Raw genomic sequence first — 21,403 nt, forward strand, 5'->3', positions numbered from 1 at the left:
ACTTATGCCCCTCCGCAGGGGTCGCAGATTCCACAAGTTATCAGCTAATGGCGTTATACATTAAAAATTGAAGCTTTCCTCACTCCGAGGCCTTTCAAGGCTTTGTTCTTAAGCCCTAGACACTTTGGAGTGCAGCTGCAAACTATAGGCAGAAGATTAAATTAATTTGTAACTCTTTTTTTTTTTTTTTTTGGTCCTGCATTACTAAATCCTCTGCATTTAATTGAAACCCTACTTCAAGACCCTTTGTGTTTCTGTGTTCTTTGTTGTCAGTTTAACCTCCAAAGCACTTTAACACTGGTAAATTGCTGTTATATCCTTTGGATTGTTTTTAAACCATTTGGTAGGAGGATAGTGAAATTGATACATGGGAAGAAAAGTAAAATCTTAGGGTAGATCTTGAGGTATTTAATATTTATTATGGTTCTGCACCAGCATAGTTTCAGATGATTTAAACTCTCTCTCTAGGACTGTGTAAATTGGTGTGGGATGAAATCTCACCTAGGGAATTTTATGTAATCCAGTAGTTAAGTCTGAGTTTTTAAAGTTTCCCTGTGTCTGAATGTTCCAAAGCGGCTGCTGCATTTCTGTAAAATGAAGGTTTAACTGCAGTGTACAATCTAAATGCAAGATCCTTAGATGGAAATTTAATTGTGTAAAATGTACACAAGGTAATTAAGAACAAATTTTAGAACATTTCAGACTATGAAGTCCTCCTTCGGCTAGGTCATGAGCTATATTGAAAATGCTTATTTTCAATTTGCAGTTATGCTGAGAAACATAGAATATGTCTAAATTAAGAATTTAAAAAAATCCAGGGCTCTTCAGTATAACTGTAAATTTGAAACTACTCACGAATTGTTGATATTGTAAGAAACCTGATTCACCAAAAACATTTTGAATTTGTTTTCCCCACTTGCTTTCTTGCTATAATGTATATTTTCTCTTTATCATTTGTGACTTCATGACCATAATTATTCATGTTACCAACAGAAACCATTTTTGCTGCTTTGTAAATAAATACCTTCCTTCTCTTAAAATACAGATGTTTCCATCATCCAGTGGCTATGCATTTGGCAGTCATTAGGATCACACCCCCATACCCATATTTGTTATTTAAATTAAAAATCCAGCATATTCAAATGCTGCTAACTCAGGAGTATTTCATAGATTATGATTGGACAAATCAAAGATCCATAAGATGACACCAAGGAACAGTTTCAGTTTTACAGGGAGATGTTAGTGGTTTACTGTCATTGAAATATATTCCCAATGGTGAATGTTTTCAGAGCATTCTTTCTCTGTTTTTTCCATAGTGAATTTCCCACAACAAACAGAGTATTTAGCAGTTTGCTGAATCTTAAATATTTGGAATTAAAGTGCACTTTTTTTTATCTAACATTAAATAGAATCCTCTCCCTCCCCCATCTCCACCTACACCCCTACCCCCCAAAATTAATAAGGCTTTTCCAAATCTTTTGCAGCACTGACCGCTCCCCTCCTGGGAATGAAAAGGATGTGAGAGTCATTTGATGAATTGCTGGCGCTTACGTGCATCCACATTTTTCAATATGCTTTTTTTTTTCTAACTGGACATAAGCTGCCTATATCTAAATGCTTCTTTTGTAAAGATGATAAAGAGAGCAAAGATTTCTATTGGCTTAGTCCTAATCTGTTTGCTTTGTTGTAATTCTTTTTTCCCCCCTTTCCTTTAACTGTTAACCTATTTATAAATCTAAATCTACATACAAAGGTCATTGGTTGGCTGAACTTAAACCATTTTACTCAGTAAATTTAATTAAGAAAATACAGTGCAACTCATAAGCAAATGAGTTTTTTCCTAGTTTTAAACCAAACCACCCTCTTGAGTGCTGATTGCCTTGCCCGACCCCTGGTGATACAGAAACAGGCAAAATTAAAAAGGACATTAAAGCTTCATTAAATCTGAAACACATTTAGTACAGTGACATATCTGCAGGCCATTTCAGAGATTACATACTCTCTTTTGTAAGTTTCCTAATTTATAATACCTTGACAATAAAAACTGGGGAAATGCAAGTAGATTAATAGACCAGTAGGGGTAAAAGATACAGAATGGCCCCAGGTCCGCCTGTCTCTGAAATAGTCACTCGTAGCATATGTGATCCCTCTTCCTCATAAGGGTTCCGTGTTTATTTTGACTTTTGACAGCCTCACGAGGAACCTGTTCTTCACACAGCCATATCTGCCGAGAGACCTTTTCCTTTCTTACCTTCTCCTAATTGAACTTGATAAAAGGGGTCTAGGGCCTGGCTATATATTTCCTTCTATTTTGCCACAAGACAGATAGTGGGGAACAAAAACACCACAGTTGGTTTAACCTCGAAGGACATGACATACACGGAAGGCAGCTTCCTCTCCCGGGGCCTTCAAATGACTGCTTTTGGTACCGGCCTAATGGTGCCACTGCCAGTTTGCACTGGAGCAAAATTGGAATCCTCGGCCTGCTACTGGAGCAGCACGGTGGTGACAGGCTGCAAGAGAGGAAATGATGGTTGTACCACTCTGGTCAAGGACAAGGAGCCATCTTCTGTCCTCTGGCTCCAGAGAGGTCAGAGCTGCAAGGTGCGTGAGCGCAGTTCTCCCAGGAATGTAGTTGACAGGACTGAAATTTCGTAGGATGTCAGGGAAGTACACACAAAGCAAAGCCTGTCCCAGGAATGATGAGTTCACCAGTTCAAGCACTGCCAGCCACCTGTTTCCAAGCAGACAGGTATGGAGAGACTCCCACCTGACCAGACTGCACTGAATTGTCTCTCTGTGTGCATGGTGGTGTCTTATAGGGAAAATGAATGATAGTGGTCCTCCTTATTACATCGTGCCAGTTACGACAGAGGGCACCAAGTAGCTGAGTACGCGTTCCCAAGTTGACTGTAGCCTGGCCTTGCCAGAGAACAATAATGACTTGAGAATTTGAAACTTTGTGTTCAAGTGGAAAGAATTTGTATTTTTCATTTTAGGCCACTTCTTTTTAAGCCTTCCGTTTATCATTGCTTATTTTGTCCTTTAACAAAAACCAGCATCTCATATAGGTACCTGCCGGCCTAATTTAGATTTTAACTCTGTGTGTTGTGGGCCAGTTCTGCTGGTAAGCCATGTGGACAGATTCTTCCACCATTCTCAGTGACACATTAACCATGTACCCGAGTGAGTGACACAGTGCTTATGGAATGGCTTGAGATAAAATACTCTAAGTGTTGTCTATTCGTCATTACATTGTTAGCTTTTTTAGATGAGAGATCCTCCTCTTGGTAGTTTGATAATTCCAAATGGAAGGATATGCAAAACCTGCCATCCACAGGTGAGTGTGATGACAGGTGACAGGTTTTCTTGAGCTATCACTGCCTGTCAGGTCAAGACAGCTTGTCCTAATGCTTTGCCTACGATTACTGCCATAGTAGACCACAGCAGCTCCCCCTAAATCAATGTGCGCACTCTCATTGGCCAAAAACCCAGTGATTAACAAAATATAAGGCAAATGGATGGCCTATATTGGGTAAGATTAGAGTAGGGGGAGTGGAGAGCGGCGTCTCCCCCCTTTCTAATTTAAAACAGTATATAGGAGCACCTGGGTGGCTCCATCAGTTAAGTGGCTGCCTTCAGCTCAGGTCATGATCCTAGAGTCCTAGGATCGAGCCCTGCATCAGGCTTCCTGCTTGGCGGAGAGTCTGCTTCTCCCTCACCCTCTGCTACTCTGCTACTCCCCTTGCTTGTGTGCTCTCTCTCACTGTCAGATAAATAAAATCTTTTAAAAAGCAGTATGTAGACGAGAAACATAATCACACAAACCCGAAGGGGAATTTGATTAACTTCCACACTTTCTCTCTATCGTGCCATCTTGTGATGTTTTTGCTATTTATACTTTATACTAATCCCTTGATTAATGATATTTACTAAGTGAAATAATGGTTGTATAACTTTATGTCTTGAAAATCGATGAATTCTGAGCATATAAGAATGAGTGCAAGGTAATGAAACTGACTAGGCATTGCAGAACACACACACACACACACACACACACATATATAAATATACATCCAAATGAGTGTTGGCCTTTTCAAAGCAGTCACCTTACAAGGTCGTATGGTTTATTCCTGTTACATTGCTCTTGCTCAGACTGGTTTTAGATCTTTGAAAATTAACCTCAGCATCTTCATGTCTGTTCTTACTAAGGGACAAAATATTTATTCTTTGAAGGTGGCTTTGGGTTTTGATAATACCCACAGGCCATTTCAACCTTAGTCAACAAATAATTCACATGATCAAAAAGCTGATGGGGTATAATTTTAAGTCCAAGATAAAATAAAGTTCTAATAAAATGAAGTAAGTGTTCTTTTGTTCTTTGAAATGATTCTAAATACAATTCCAAAAGAGTTTGATAATGTTTCTGTAGTGTCCTTGTTTTTCAGATAAATGCATAACTTCTCAAGATGTAGAAAAGCAATGTAAAACTATGGAAAGAACGCTGGATTAAGTTGCAAGTCTTAGAGTCAGGTCCCAGGCTTCTCCTGATTAACTGTGTGGGAACTTCTTCAGTGGAACTTTTGGGTTCTAATCTGTGAAGTGGGTTGTTGCTCTCTTGGATTCATTCCAGCTTCAAAGTTCCCTGATACAGCGATTCTACTTTGAAAGGAGTTACAAGTACATAGAAAGGATTTCAGGCCTGAAGGTGGGCCACATTATGAAGTTGCAAAACTTCGCCACTATTTTCTTTAACTATGTTACAGTATATTTGGTCAGTTTTCTCTTATTACTTTATATCAACTCTGTTCCTGGTTGAATCATTGTGTTTTTACACATGAGAATTCCAAGAATTCCAATTAAGTGACTGGCCTAGAAACACATGGCAGTTTACAAATCAAGAAAAAAAAATGGGAACACTCTATAGATTCATGGTGCCAGTTTCCTACCTACACTGCTAGTTCCGACTTCGCAGCCTTGAAGTGGACACTTCCCTAGTAGTGGTAGGTCTTTTTTTCCTGTGGATAGAAAATGAACAAAAAAACTAATACATTGATGAAAATAGTGGCAAAATTCTCTATTTCATATGGCCCATTCCCCATTTCCTACAACACTTCCTGTGTACTTGTTACTAAAAACTCTACAGAACCGTGGGCTGGGAACAGTAAGGTGTTTCCATCTTACAGGAGGAAAAGCCTGTGGTCTCCTCCGGTTTTGTATCTCTGTCTAGATGAAAACTGTCATATACAGGTCAATGTGTGAATAATGCTCGTAGAGCCAGTACTGTTCCTAAGAGAAACCACATAATCGCAATGTTCAGTTGTGAAAATTAGAATATTTTATCAGGGATGCAACAATGCCCTTTGAAAATGTCCATTCTAAATACAACTTTTAAGGTAATTACAGCAGTAGTTTAGTTTCTGCATCCAGGGTTGTGAGCTTTTTATAGTTGCTGGGTGTAGTTCTGAAATGGAGTATTTGTCTGTCTTAAGGAGATCTGCCCTGCATGCAAATCTATAACTAGACAAATATTATTTCCTTTCCCAGCTTGCTCTTGGGAGGTTTCCATATCCTCAGGTAAGATTGTTCATTACTGCCGTTTGCCACTGTGACATTCATTCCTATGTATGAAGGTGCAGGGAACAATTGTGAACATTTGAGCCACATACAAATAAATCTGTCCTGTTAAATTGAAAAGTGATATCTTAAAGGAGTCATTTAGAAGTCTCTATTGATTTTTGATTTTTTTAAACTCCAGATTTTTTTTCCTTTTTGTTAAAGGTTGAAAGGCATCATCGTGCTCTTCCTTTGTGTGACATTGGTGATGTTTTGCCTTATCCTAGCCCCGTGCCATGTGCTCACACTGAGGTTAGAGGAGAGGCTCAGCCTTTTCTTGATACACTGTTTGAGCTTTTGGTTTCAGTTAAAATTATTTCAGTTAAAGGGTTGAGATGAAGGGTGAAAATACCTGATCTGGATCATCACTTTTGCTAAACAAATAGGCCCCAATTTTATGGGGGTGTGATACCGAACATACTGTTTTTTAAAAAAATTGGCCACTTCCTATCCACATTTGTAAGAAAACAAACTGTCCATTATATTACCATTGTTGATGACAATCTTTATAATTTCTTTAAGATTTTTATGTAGGAGGGTGCTAGCACTTAAAATACAAAGCTGTTTCGTGGTTGGAAAATGATTCCCTTGTGTGTGCCGGGCGAAATAAGTGAAATGTCTAGAAGGATGAAAAATGCACGGATTGACTGTTTTCCTCCGGTTGGTGCTCACTGTTTTTCTGGCATCTTGGTCTGTACAGGCCAAAGTGCCTGGAGGCATGTCTGATTTAAAGGTGGTGTTGGTCTCTGCTCTTTAAGCATCTATTAACTTGCTATTATTATGCAAATAAGTGTTGTATTACACATACTAATTTATGCATGGTTAGATTATGCAGATGCATCACAAACATGGTTATTGAATAATAGGATGGGGCTCATTCACTCTACCATCTTTATAAGCTGTTTTAAGCAAATTCTCCCGGTACCCATGTGGACATTTAAAGACCCTTCACTTGCTGAAATGTGTCTTTTGTATCCTTTTTCTTTTATAGTTAAAGCCATCGGATGAGTGGGAGAGAAATTGTCTAAGTTATTAGGTTCAAGAGTGTTACACTCGCTTGTCAAATTTGTAGGCTTCTTTGTTTAAACATAATCTTTTCCTTAAAGAGAAAATCTAAAATGTAATCACTTGGCATGCATGCTAGCATTTAGTCAGATTTTAGGGTATACAGCCTTGCTGCTTAGCTCTAGGTAGCCCATCAAATTAAAATCACATTTTCAGGATTTATAGCTCATTAGAATATTTATCTTGGTAAGCCTCTTATTCTGTCAGTAATTTTTAAACAATTCACTGTTCGACCAATTTATGCAATCCCCTAAAATTTTGCAAATGCAGAGACCCTGTTACGTGTCTTCTCTCTGAGAAGGCTTAGTAAAAAACTTGTAAGCCATCTCATAAAAGTGCCAGAGATTGAGAACATAGCTATGTTCTTGAGATTCCTAATGTGTCGAGTAATTAACCAGTGAGATTCGATAAGAGATGAGTCTAAGATGCAGATAGCTGTTGCGTTTGACACATGAAGCATTTGGATGCTCTGGTCAAATTTGGGAAGGAGGCTGTACACCTTTGCAGTTCTGTTTTCTCAAATGTTTAAGTATACGTTTACTTGATCAGTCAAGTGGAAGCTGGAAAATTCTAATGTGCTGGACTCCCTAGTTAGTAATAACCTTGATGCCAGAGTGGGGGGAAAGCCGTATTCCTTGAATCGTGATAGAATATTGTCACCAAACTGGGACTTTTATTTGAAATAATAGAAGCAGCTTTGATGCCATTAGGCCTATTTCCCAGATCTTTCAACGGAAGTTTGTGTGCTTCGTTGGCTAGAATCAGCAGTGACGTTTGGTTGAGTTGGCATTTATTTTACTGGTGTTGCACGACAGACTGGAGACTGGGAAAGGGTACTGTATTGATGTCTTTCATGCCCTTCACTTTGTTCTCAAAGTACATGAGGAACAATGTTTATTTTCATAGTATTCCAGACACTGGATTATGAATAATACCTTCTTTTTGGCCCCTCGTATCTCACGTGAACCCCCCACTCTGTGAGATGGTGTCCCCTCCATAAATGGGGCATTCGGAATGTTCGATTTGCTCAGTGTTGAACCGTAGTGGGGTTGTTTCCATGGAATCCCAAGTGTAGTAGGCAGGAGTGAATCACAGACATCGAATCAAACCTCTGTGCCATATTCTGGAAGCAGTCATCTACACTCTGCTTGAATACCGCGAGTGATAGGAAACTAACTACTTTAGAAACAGCCATCCAGTCAAAGCAGAGTTCTGTTCACCTAGCCAAGGACTGACTGCTTCATCCTAATTGTCACCCACTGGTCTGGTCCTTGAACACATGAAAACCTTTCATAGGTGCTCATGATCACAGAGTTTTGCATCCCTTCTGTCCAGGGCTGAGAACAATCCCAGGACATGGCTACTTTGAACTCAAAGCACAGAACAGAATTTCTCATCGTCAACCAAAGTTCACAGAAAGGATGTGCTCAGCAACCTGCCAGCTGCGGCCAGAGCAGAGCAAGGCCTGAGCCAAGAAGAAAGCAGGGAGGAGAGGCCCGCTTGGAGACTTGTCCCTCCACCAGCCCAGCATCAGTGCAGCTGACAGTGTCGTTAGCAGTGCCTCTTCCTGCCGGCGACACACTGTATCCAGTGGGGATGCAGATGAGGGAAGGGTGTCAGGAATGTATCAGGGAGATTGGTGGCCTGGGGCCACCATAAAGATCAAATGACTGGATTTTTTTGTTGAGATGATCGTTCTGTAGGAACTCTATTGTTTTGTGAGTTGGGTTTTTACTTGTTATTGGGAAGCACTGTCTAGTTTTCTTCCCTTTAAGGCCTTAAAGTTGCATAGCCTCATTGGCATGCAGTTTAGGACTCTATGGGAAAAAAGTTCAAGTGCACAGCCGTGTTACTACAACTTACGATAGAGAAACAGCAATGTCTCCCATTCACCTTTCTGACATCGAGCTTCAGATCACTTCCTGTATCTGACTCAGGCTGTCTATCCCCCTCACAGGGACTGTTATTCCCAGCCTCCAGGTGAGAAGACTGAGGCCTGGACAGGTGAGGCCCCTTGCCTCGGGGCTGAGTTGGTGCGGGCAGGCCTAGGACTTGCAGGCAGCTAACCAAATGCCTGGGCTCTGTGGACTCTGAATGCGGTTGGCTGTTCATGCCACCCTTCTTCTTCCCCCTGAGTCCCTCCAAGCCCTTCTCCTGGTTTGCCTTTTCCACTCCAGGGGCCCTCTTTTGTGGATGAGAAATGCCAAACATCGGGGGCCATGCCATGGTAGATGATGACAGGCCGTTCCCTAGAGCCCTAGTGCTTTTCCTACTGTGTGTTTAGCAGAGTGATCCAAGGGTCTGGAGGGCTCCAGAGCTCTCCCCGACCCCAGTGCCATGAAATTCTGGGTGACTGCGAAGCAATAGGATCATGAAGAATTGTGTTTTTAAACGTCTCGCCACCAGAAAGTATCTCCACTTCTTGAAAAGTTGAGCATTATCAGTAATCTGGAAAGATGCTCAGGTCTGGACAAGGACTGGAGCTGTGCATAGTTCATCTTTTAGATCCAAATTCAGTTGACTTAAAAAACATGATGGTAGGCAATGGTTTGTTTAATGATGCCATAATTTAGGAGAAATGAAAAAGATTGCCTGCTAAAAATTGTCATCCTTCATTCAAACTTTACAATGGTGCCCTGCATTAAGCCGGTAGTGAATCCATTAAGGAGCCTTCTCAGGGGACGCGCCAGCCCTGGCATTTGGAAATTTGGTAAGCAGGATGCCACAGGAAAGTGAAGATAACTCAGATACAAATGTATTTAAAATACTTTTGTGTGTATACAAATGTTGTTGTTCTTTTGGCTACAATTCCTGATCTTGGTTAATAAATTACATCAAAATGACCTGAAGTTAAAAAAAGGAAAAAAATCTGAGCAAATAGTGCCCCTGGTATTGTAAAGCTTTGAATGTTTTCACACCCCATTAATTTATTACTTCTCTTTCTTCATCTTTAAATTTCATTTTTTTTTTCAAAACTTCCGACTCCCCGCTGCTGCCGTGATTTTCATCTTGTTGTTAATTTTCCCTGCTCCATATGGAGCTGCAGACATTTCACCTGGAGGCTGTACTAGATTTTGTGGTAGTGATCGTACTTCCGGAGGCCAAAACTGTCATTTAGGGTTCCCGGTGCATCTGTCTGCGCCAGGCTTTTCACTGGCATGGGAGAGTGTGAATAACAAATTGGATGCACCTGAGATTCAGATGATTAGTGTGTTTTGTGAATCCCCACGACTGGTAAGCAGATAGCTCTGGGGGGGGCAGGAGGGCCGTACGGCAACTGCGGGTGAATCTGTGCTCACACCTTGCATTTGGGGCTTCGCGAGGGAAGCGCAAACATCCCAGGCAGTCTGAGTGCAGAGAGAGTAACAAATATTTCATCCCGCCTTGTCATTGATTAGAAAAGAGCCTTTAATTTCATTTCACCCCATGTTGTGATTAATTTGCATTCTTTGTCAGAAGTTAATGGAGTTTTTTATGGTTCACTCTGAAATCCTTGAAGACATCAGACTTGATCTGATGTTTATACAACCGCCAGCGGAATTTTTTCGTTTGATTGATGGCAAGCTTGATGTTATTCCAAACGGCTTTTTAAGCTGTTTTTAAGAATTATTTGAATAAAATGCAAGCAAGATATTGTTGTAACGATCAAGATTATCTGTTAAAAATCTGCTTCAAATAAAGAAGATGATAAGTAGTGAAAAGGATCAAAAACATAAGAGATATAGTGAATGGTGACGTTATTTGTTAAAAATACATAAGAATGGCATTCAGATAAATTATTGCAATATGTAGAGATCATTTTTCTTGAAAAGAACATACCATCATCTGGCCAAATAGAATAATTAAGTCTAAGGTAGGAGGAAAGTCCGGATCTTTGGGATTAAAAACCTTTGCTACCAATTGGCTAATTCTCATTTATTCTGCTAGCTTTTGCCACCAAATGTACGAAATAGAGATCTGCTGATCTTAATTGAAGGAGACAAGGTCTGTCAGGCCTGTTAGCTGAACAAAATGATGACGTATTACTTGTCTCAATAAAGAGGCATTCTTAAATCCCAATACAAGTTCAACGTAAGTGGATAATAGAAGATTTTAAAAGTGAAAGACATGCATTCTTAATAGTATAATGACTGGCCTTTTTCCTAAGATAGTACAGAAATGAAATACCCTGCTTTTAAAAGCAGGATACCCCGGTCGTTTGTGGGTAAAAGGAATGTGTGTTGGTTCCCTGCGCATCATCTATCAAAGTATGAGGGAAGCTGTAGGTGGCGTTTGCTCAGAACCCCCCTGCTACTAACCAAGGAAATATGTTTTGCAAATGCTTTTTGATTACTAATACCATTTGTTTGATATGGGGGCTTTGCCTTGCTTCAGCAGATTCTTGCTTTGCTGTGATTGCTGCTGCTGAAACTTAGGTCAAAAAGCTACTTATCTGAGCACTTTCATTTAAAACAGATTAATTTATTTGCTGTATCTGAAAGTTTGCTAAATAATTGGGTGGGTTTAATTGAACTTACTGCTTTCTGATCCTTATATTAACATGATCTAAGGTCTTTTTTATTATATACAATCCATATTATTGACCAAATTTGCCCCGTTTTCATTTAAATGTAAGCAGCTTGTCAAGGAGAAAATATTTTGTTTAACTTGTCTTGGAAACCTGCTATTTTAATGTGCTGTTGTTGTTGTTGTTTTCAATTGACAGACTGTCTTTTAAACATTCATTTATTCTGTAGTAATAAATTGTATTCTAGATAGAGCATTTGTCTCATAATGGAGTACAAAGCGTATGTTCTTAAAACTATTTTAAAATATTAAACACTTTTCAAAAGCTAGTGCTGAAATTCTAGGGGGTTTTTGTTTTTTGTTTTTTGGGTTTTTTTAATATAATTTGAGCTCATTTTTTTAAAAGATTTTTTAAATTTATTTGAAAGAGAGAGAGAGAGAGATCACAAGTAGGCAGAGCAGCAGACAGAGGGGGGGGGGGGGTGGGCTCCCAGCCAACAGAGAGCCTGATGCAGGGTTTGATCCCAGGATCATGAGATCATGACCTGAGCCAAAGGCAGAGGCTTAACCCACTAAGCCACCCAGGCACCCCAAAATTCTAGTTTTTATACTTAATTTTGTTCATGTTTAAAAGCCTTTGACTATGCTTCTGATTTTGATAATTTAATATTATTTTATATTCAATGTTGAATTGAATGTTTAATTTATTTTTATTCTCATTATTTAGGATATAGACATTTAAAGTATACTAATATTTAGAGGTGCCTGTGTAGCTCAGTCGGTTGGGTGTCCTGACTCTTGATTTCAGTTCATGTCTCTATCTCAGAGTAATGAGTTCAAGCCCCATGAAAACAATAAATAAATAAAGGAAGGAAGAAAGTATAGTAATGTTTAAAGTCATACAAAGTGAGCCAAAGCATCTGCCTTTGGCTCAGGTCATGATCCCAGGGTCCTGGGATCGAGCCCCACATCGGACATCTGCTCAGTGAGGAGTCTGCTCTTCCCTCTGCCTCTGCCTCTCCCACTGCTTATTCTCACTCCAAATGAATAAATAAAATTTTTTTTAAAAAAATAAGATTTCATGTTCCATAAAAGGCAGAGGTGAGGGGCGCCTGAGTGGCTCAGTCAGTTCAGTATCCAACTCTTGCTTTCAGCTCAGCCCCATGTGGGGCTCATTGCTGGGTGTGGAGCCTGCTTAAGATTCTCTCTCTCTCTCCCCCTCTCTGTCTGCCCCTGCCCCCCACCCCCATTCTCTCTCTCTCCCTCTCTTTAAAAAAAAAAAAAAAGAAAGGCGGAGGTAAAATTTAAGTGGTAGGAAGATGTTCACTTATATACATTTGCTTCTTCCCAGGAATCATGTAACTCATTATCTATCTTATGCTTATCAAGAGATTTCTTGTTACTTGCCTATTGCAGACGTAGGAAGTGGGTTCCCAGTATGTCTCTAAAATAGAACAAAAATGGAGTAAAAGGAATGCCCAAAATATGGGTAGCTTAGAAACATGACATTTTTCACTAAGGATAAATTACTTGTTAATTTGAGGTATATGCAGTTAGCCAGCTAAGCTAATGAACCCTGTCTTTTTTTTTTTTTAAGGGTTTTATTTATTTATTTGACAGACAGAGATCCCAGGTAGGCAGAGAGGCAGGCAGAGAGAGGGAGAAGCAGGCTCCCTGCTGAGCAGAGAGCCTGATGGGGGGCTCGATCCCAGGACCCCGGGATCACAACCTGAGCCGTAAGCAGAGACTTTAACCCACTGAGCCACCCAGGCGCCCCCACCCTGTCTTTTTAAAAACCCTAACCCCATGTTGGTTTGATTTTATGGCAACTCCTAAATTATTGTATGACGTACATCTCAGTTCACTTCGACACACATTTGTCATCACAGGGACTGTGCCCTGGCACTGAGCACTGGAAGTACAAACATGAAACAGATGTGGTCCCTGCCCTCGAAGAGGCTAGTCTAGTGGAGAGATAAGTACAAAACAAACACATGGCACTTGATGCAAAAGGCACCCTACGGGAGGTGGTACACTCTGGCGTCAAGAGGAAGAGGTCAGCTCACTTTTGGAAGCTGTGAAGGTTTCACAGAGTGGACAATGCCTCAGTGGAGGCTCCTAGGCTAAAAGGATGGGGACGAACCTTCCAGGCGTTCCAGTCAAAAGGAGACTCATCTGGTAAAAGAAAAAGGTCTGAAGCAGTATGTTGTATGAAGTAGCCTTCCAGGACTTAAATTCAGTAGGGAACCACTACTACTACTGTTCTTTTCGTCTCCCTCCCATTTGAAGAATTTCCCTAGGTGACTTTTAAAGGAGCACCGGGAGGGAAAGGTAGAAATGAGAGGGCAGAGGGGTAGAGGAGAGGAGTGGTGTGTCAGGATGGAGATCGTGCAGAGACCAGGTAATGAAATCGGGGTTGAGAATTTCGTGTATCCCTTTGAGATGACTGGGAGCCAGTCTGAGGCTGGAAATCATTACATTTTAAGATCTCTGCCCCCAAGGTCAGCTGGCATATGCCTCTGAGGAACTTGGCACATCACAGGACATTTTCTAGACTGCTGGGGTAGGGAGTTGTCATGCTCAGATGAGCTAATGCCTACAAGGACACTTTGAAAAATATAAGAGGGTAAACAAGAGCAAGGTAATATTAGTATTAGTTATATTTCCAGGAAGTACTTTAGGGATTTACCTATGTAACTCTGAAAATATATGACCATGTCTCATGTCTCACACCAGATAGGACTAAAATGAATTACTTCTCTGATCCCACAAGAGCCTTCCTTTACAGTCTTTCTTTTTCGACTTACAATTTATCATTCACAATCACAAACATAATATATAGAATTATATACAGAAACTAGTCATTTTTAGTTCAGTAACTGGGGACCATGACTCTTTTGTGACTTTTAATTAATCGGCTTTGCCCAGAAATAGAACTGAACTTTGAAGTCATGAATTTGGCGCCCAATCTGACTTCCAGGTGGCCACTTTGCCATCTTCTCTCCCCAGTGGGGCTCTGTGGTCTGGGAGCCCTTCCACTGTATCCCTTTTGGTTTTCATGGGTGCTGTCTGCTTCTTCATGGGATCCGAGAATTTCAGAATGTGACAAGATCTTACACTGATCTCCTCCAACTCTTCTATTTTATAGAGGAGGAAATGGGATTCCAATAGCCATCCGGTGACTCACTCATGATGACCAAGTGGTCAGCAACGGGGCCAGATTGGTTCCCACCCTAGAAGGTTGGTGTGGGGAGAAAGGTACCCAGAGGCTTTGATCCCAAATGGCCATTTTTATTTGGCACAACCGTCCACTCGAGTACTGCCTCCAGCTGGTGTGTGCAGAGTTGGAAGTTACTGTCCCAGCGTGCTCCCTGTCTACCAGAGAGTTGCTGGTGGTACAGGGCCCTGGGGGGACATGGTCCTCAAAGGTAGCAGCAACAAGGACATCAGTTCTGACCGTACTCCAGTGTTTTACTTACCAATTTTTTCAGTATAGAAAACTTGGGTAGATTTGGGACTCTAAGTTAAAAAGGGGGCAGACCTGCCCTAGTTTTGTTTGAGCACAGATTACTTTTCAGATGTTTAACAGTTCTGGATTAATGCTTGGGGGGCTTGAGAATTCTTCCTCAGTAAAGTGCCACCGATGCTAAGAACCCAGCCCTCTTTAGTGCCAATCAAATGGACAAGCTAAGTTCATTGAAAACTCCATGGGTTGCCTAAAAGGAGCAAAGAGCTGATTTCATTTAGGGCTAAAGATTGCTCGGGACACACCAGGTGGAAAGAGGGTCCCCAGGATTGCCGGGAGCTAGGAAAGGAGGCAGTTATCTGGCTATACACATGGTCAGGGTGTCAGCTCCAAGGAATTGTGGGAAACTGAGGCAGCCAGTCAGAACTGAGTGTGGACTCACTCTGCCAAAGCCTGTAGGTGGTGAGCGCCATGGGGAGAGGGAAAGGAAAGCTTGAGTATAGAATGGTCTCATGAGGAAAGGAGGCCAGAGGAGGGAAGAAGACCAAAGAGGGTAATGAAGCTTGTCTTGCTTTCTGTTCAGAAACAGGTTGCAAAGAGCACTCTTCTGGGCATGAGGAGAGCGTGACTGTAGTCCTGGTTCTAGTTTGGTAAAATATAGGAAACAAGAGAAAGTTGGCAGCTAAAGGCCTTCCTCCAGCCCATGCCCTTTGGACGGCCCATTGCCACCCTAGCCAGGCAGCCACCAACACTACTGACTCAGGGCAGAGAGGACCAGGAGGTGACAAATGACACACCCGGCAGGTGACAAGTTGAATCATTGTCAGAATATGGTTTACTCCCCCTCCCCCTGGCAAACACACACAATAGATCTCAGTTTTCTCATCTGGAAAAGGATAGAGGTATGCTAGGTCAGTGAGTGCAGAATGATGGGAGAACAGGACATGAAGTCAGTGGTAAGTCACCCCTGGACACATGCACACATGCTTGCACACACAAACACCAGGACAGTTCTGATTTGCTCTCTTAGTTTTGGTTAACGTGTCTAAGTAATATCTTACATGAACTTTGGTAAACAGAGTCTGAAAAATGCTGGCCTAGATCCTTCCGCGGTCCCCTTTCATCTGGTATGAATAGCCTCCTCTTTTCCATACCTCCAGCTACCTTTCTCATCACCATCTCCCCAAAGACGCTCTTGGACTCTACTGAACCAGATTTTACTTACATCAAAGCATGAAAGGTGTGTCCTACAATTCTGAAACACAAATCAAACTGTGTTCAGTTCCTTCTTGATCCATAGCTGCTTTCCTTTAAGTCCTGTTTTGAATCTCATCCACAATCAAACCAGTAAGACACATGTTAAGTAACATGGTTACTATGTGACTAGATTTCAAGATTCTTTCCTTCCCGTTCCTCTATGAAACAGGTACTGGCCACAGTTGCAGCTCATCTCAAAATCTCAGCAGGCCAAACGATGTTGTCAAATACATCAGGGCAAAAAAAAAAAAAAAAAAAAGCAATGATATGTAGAGTCAGCCCACAAAGAAAGAATTCCTTAAAATGCCTGAAAACATCCCTTTCTGGGGGGACACTGTCCCCCTTGAATCTAACCTTGAATCTAACAAGTTGTATTTTATCCAAATACTGAGTGGCATTTAAAGGAGAATGCAAGCTCTGTGCTCAAGTCTTAGCTCTGACCCTGATTTTCAGGGACCTTAAATAAGTCCCTCATTTTTGTGGACCAGCAATTGTGGCTTATCCATCTTTTAGGTCCTAAACTCCAGTGCAGTGCCTGGCAGAGAGTGAGTAAATGAATCAATGAGTTAGTGATTTAGTCTGACTTGACTTTTTTACATGTTGGCAAAGCAGACATTAGAAGGAAAAAGAATCAATATACATTTTTAGGCTTTAAGTTAATAATTTTGTCCCCTTTTCTTTTGTGTCCATATTTCCACCCTGTCCTGCCAGCATTAATACCTGAAGGATAAAAGCTTCCAAAGAGTTGTCTTAAGATACTTGAGGGTTCTTACATAAGACAAGACATGGATTGGTACTGTCAGGAGGGTAGATCCGGAATAAGAGATAGAAGGGACAGTGCAAAGACATAAGCTCCCCATGACTGCATGTGTCCAGGCAGAAGCCCCGTCCACCAGGAGTGTCATGAAGAAGAGATTCAGGAATCAGATCGAGGTGGGTAGACAAAAAAATTAAGATTCTTCTAGGCCCCAAGAGTCTATGATTCAGCTTAGTGTTGGACAGGCCTCTCCTGAGCCAAACAAACAAAAGGCTGATGTTGTATTTCCTATCTGTTGCAAGGGAGAGGCAACAGGTGGAAAATAGACTTGTCTAGATTCTGCATTGGTTTAATCATGTAATCATTTTGACTCCTGTATACCCTATCAGTAGGAAACATATAAGAAATAGAAGAGTATAGGAAAGAAGTAATTCTTTCTAAGTCCAGGATTTGTAAACTTCTGTGTTTCCCTTCATTGAGCCAGCCATGTGATATGGCTATCAAAAATGTGAACGGACTTAGAGCCTCCAGGAGTTTCCTCTGCTGAATGGTGTAGAATGTCCAGCACAAGGTGACCGAGCCAGTCAGTGTGAGGTCTGTGCAGGCGTGGGTATTCTGCTTTGTGAGGAACACATGCCCACGACACAACATTCTAAGAAAGGCCGTCACAGTGGTGGAGAATGTGAAACCCTGCCTGGCTACCCCAGGCAGCTTTCCAGTTCAGGTCATGGAAAACTCAACTTAAGTTGCCTCAGCCGCAAGGGGACTTGATTGAACTGCATGGCCCAAAATAAGCATTGCTGGTTTTCAGTAGAACTTGATCCAACAAGTCACTTTTGGTTCTGCTCTTGGTGGGCTTCTTCCTTCACAGACCAAGACCGGTTCTTGGAGCTCCAGGACGATGTGCTCCCCGATGAGAAGGAAGAGCAGGTCTCTCTCTGCCCTAGGCTTCAGTTTGACTGGGTCAGTTTAGCTCCTCAAGCCCAGGGGATTTGGATGATGCTGACTCATTTAAGCCTGAATCACATGCCCCACCATAAAGCTGGTGATGAAGTAGCTGGGGCGGGGGGGAGCACATGGGCGATTTAAGGGCAGGGAGATGTCATTAGAGTATCATTATTAATAGAAGGGGAAAGAATAGAGGGCATACCAGTCAGAGCATATGATCCCAGGAAGAGAACAGGATGTTCATTCAGGAGAGAAAACATGGTGGAGAAACAACCATCTTCAAATATGTGAACTGCCATCACTAGACATAATCACTATAGTGTTGGACCATGGGCATATCTCCTAGGAGGACATATTTGAACTCAAAATCAGAAAGGACCTTCTAACAATTGAAGCCACCCAGGATAGAATCATTGGAATCCCATCTCTGGAAGTTTTCTAGCAAAGACAGGATGCCTGCCTGTCAGGAAGAGCATAAAGTGAATTTCCACACGGAGCAAGGGGTCAGACCAGGTGACCTCTAACATCGTTCTGGATTCTATGGCATGTGAGGGATTGAAGCTAACAGAGATACAGACTAAATGAGAGCTCCAGAAAAAAACCTTTGAGATATTTTGACACCTTAAAAATCCTTTGCTATAGCAGATTTATTTGACCATAAAGAATGGAATGGTCAGCAGGACTTTCTCAAAAAAACCACATCTCCTCCCACTGCTGCACCCGCCCCCCCCCCCCACATACACACATAACTGATGTTCCAAGCTAGATTCTGAAATAAGATCACCCTTTATTGGAACAAAGCAAAAAGAAAAGTTTGATACAGCAAATGTATCTTCTTTGAAAGGAAAAATCTTCTAAACCTTATCTGAAAGGAAAGTGCTTAATGGATGTCTTGGCCAGGCCTTGTACCATTAGGGAGAGGGTTAATTTTATAATTCACATTGATCATTTTAAATTGTGTTTCTGAGCCCCTGCTTTTCTCACGAAATTCAGGTCTAAATTTAAAATTTACATTCACCCAGAGGATGATTTACTAGGGTTCCTGTACACCTACATGGAGTCGGACATGAGCTGTGTCAGTTTTAAATACATGAAGGATAAGAGTGTAGACTGGCAGTCGGGTCCTTTCTTTCCTGCTCACGGACTGGCAGACCCAACAAATGAATAATGTTACAGTGTACCTTGATGCTCCAGCTGCTGTGTCTTGTGTGAAAATGCATTGTCCTTGATACTCGGGAAGCGGTAAGAGCCAAGTGATCTAATTTATGGCTGTGATGATTTTCTGTCTGGTCCCATCTGAGCTGAGCCCTCCTCTAGGCATCTTAGAGCCTTTCTGTCCCACCCAGATGTTTGTGAAATTCAAAGATACCTAGTTTTTGACGGAGATCACAAGCAGGCAGAAAAGCAGGCAGAGAGAGGAGGAAGCAGGCTCCCCATTGAGCAGAGAGCCCAATGCAAGACTCGATCCTAGGACCCTGGGATCGTGACCTGAGCTGAAAGCAGAGGCTTTAACCCACTGAGCCACCCAGGCACCCTGGTTTTAGCTTTTAAAAACTGATCATTCCCGAAGGCAGCAGAGAGAAGGTGCCATGAGTAGCTCCTTGCTAAATCTTCTTGACACTTATTTTAAGTCCTTAATTGTTTAAGTTTCATGACTTACTATTTTGCTTCTGTTTTGTTCTGTATAAGGTATGCTAATAGACTACAGGCATGACAAGAACTTGAACAACAACAGAGTCTGATAAACAGGAGAGCTATGATGGCACGAGTAAATTATACTTGTTCACTTTATATTATTAGTAATTATATATTATTCATTTATTTTGTCTCATCCTGTATTCAATATCTAAAAATATCAGTTCATCAGAATTCCCATTTATGGTTCACTAGGATACATTTTGTTCTACTTTTTTTTTTTTTTTAAACAGTCCTTTGTTTAGGAAATCTTACAGTAAGTTAGTGGTACTAAGCAATGTGTGTCTAGCTTGTGGTCAGGTGGAAATAATTTTTATTTTCTCTTGTTGAAGCCTTTTTGAGATTTGAGCACTTTGGTTTTGCAAGCTGTAACAGATTAGAGGTGTTGTGTCCCTCAGTTTTAGCACCCAACACTGGGCCAGATAAAATTAGATTGAATGCCATTACCAGCTGCTGAGGCCATGGGGGTCTGACTGGGCATTCCAGGGGTCTTTCTGACTTTCATTTATGCATTTCCTCTACACGAGGCAGCCTCCTGAGTCAGCAGTCAGGTCCAGGCCAGGCTGTTTATCTATGACCTTGGACACTGCATCCTTTATAACCTCAGTTTCCCTAATAGCAAAATGAATAGATGGTAGTAGACCATCTCTGAAGCTAGTTTCATTAAGAAGAAAAGTTGTAGGTCATTATTCTTCATTTATAATGTAAGTATCCGTTTACCCTAATCCTGGTTTATATTAGGCACGGTTAAGCTTAATGCACCTGATTTAAAGAGACAGTCTGCAGAATAGCTACGGTTGCTAAAACATGAGGTGTGGAACAAAAATAGAGTTGAACATTGAAGGCCGGAGTGTGGCACCGTTCACTCCGCGCACACACACACCCCCGGTATCCTTTACAAATGCCACCCATATCATTTAATTTCGTATTTCCTTTTTCTGCTTAAGAGAAAATGACACAAGCCTGAAAAGCAGTAAATATGTAAAGAGAAAATTTGTCAACTGATATTGGAAGATCTGACCTCAGTCACACATAAATCTCTCCGACAAGGGCTGCAGGGCAAGCCATAATTTTAGAGAGTAAAAGAGAAGATGAAAGCTCCTAGCCGGTGTCTTCTTGAAGTTACATAGGTGGATCATTTTCGTTTTCTGACTGTGCTTCTGTGCATAATGTCAAAGGGCTGGTGGCCAAGTCAGCTTTTCCTCTGGGTGTAGAAAGCGCCTCTGCAGAGATGGGAAGTGGGCGTCCGGCTCCCAGAGTCGCTGTTTTTCCCATAGAGTCATGGACTACAAAGTTGAGGCCCCATAAGCAAACTTATGCATTGGCACTTTCCACTCTAGGATCATCTCCCAAAGTCATTTTTTGTGTCACAGGAGCTTTTGAAATTGCCAACTGTATGGTCCTTGCAAAGAAATAAATGATAAGTGTTACTGGGTGCCTGGGTGGCTCAGTGGGTTAAAGCCTCTGCCTTTGGCTCAGGTCATGATCCTGGGGTCCTGGGATCAAGCCCCACATCGGGCTTTCTGCTCTGCGGGGAGCCTGCTTCCTCCTCTCTCTCTCTGCCTGCCTCTCTGCCTACTTGTGATCTCTGTCTGTCAAATAAATAAATAAAATCTTAAAAAAAAAAAAAAAGATAAGTGTTACTGCAGGAACACCCCATAATTGACACCCAGACCTGCCTGTTACGAAGTCAGTCCTCCTTGTTTAAAAACACAAGGATCTGTCTTATATCAGACTGAGGCTTAGCTATCCCTGCTTAGTGTGACTTAAAGTCTTACAGCTAAAGAAGGAAAAAAAAAAAAAAAAAGCAAGGCTGTGCCCAGAAGACGGAAGAAATTTATCTAATTAGTTTACCAAACGCTACTGGTTCTGGAGACTGATTAGCAAAGTGTAATGACCGGAGCAATGATTGTTCTGTTCATTGTCCCAGAGTACTGGTTACACATAGGAAACTCAACACCAGCAAAGTGGGCAGGCAGGACTCTGGACTTGGACGAGTTAGTTATAAACGGCATTTCATATGTTGTGGGGTACAGGCAGTTCATCAGCCCTAACAATATTACTGTGTTCCTCTGAACTCCGCTCTCACAGCA

The 21,403-nt window shown here is 41.5% G+C and overlaps 1 protein-coding gene across 10 annotated transcripts in view; it reads left to right on the top strand.

The window, feature by feature from the left end:
- The window catches only part of MAP2K5 (mitogen-activated protein kinase kinase 5), a 260,220-nt gene that overhangs the window by 169,492 nt on the left and 69,325 nt on the right, over positions 1-21,403 (top strand). For 7 of the 10 annotated variants that reach the window (XM_059180906.1, XM_059180913.1, XM_059180905.1 and 4 more), the window contains exon 17: positions 5,548-5,577. The exons of the other annotated variants lie outside the window; for them this stretch is intronic. In XM_059180906.1, the coding sequence (XP_059036889.1) occupies positions 5,548-5,577 (30 nt within the window). The remainder of the gene's footprint in view (positions 1-5,547; positions 5,578-21,403) is intronic. 10 annotated transcript variants of the gene reach the window in all.

The sequence above is a fragment of the Mustela lutreola genome, chromosome 7, assembly GCF_030435805.1.
Source record: "Mustela lutreola isolate mMusLut2 chromosome 7, mMusLut2.pri, whole genome shotgun sequence".
In the NCBI taxonomy this organism is placed as follows: Eukaryota; Metazoa; Chordata; class Mammalia; order Carnivora; family Mustelidae; genus Mustela; species Mustela lutreola.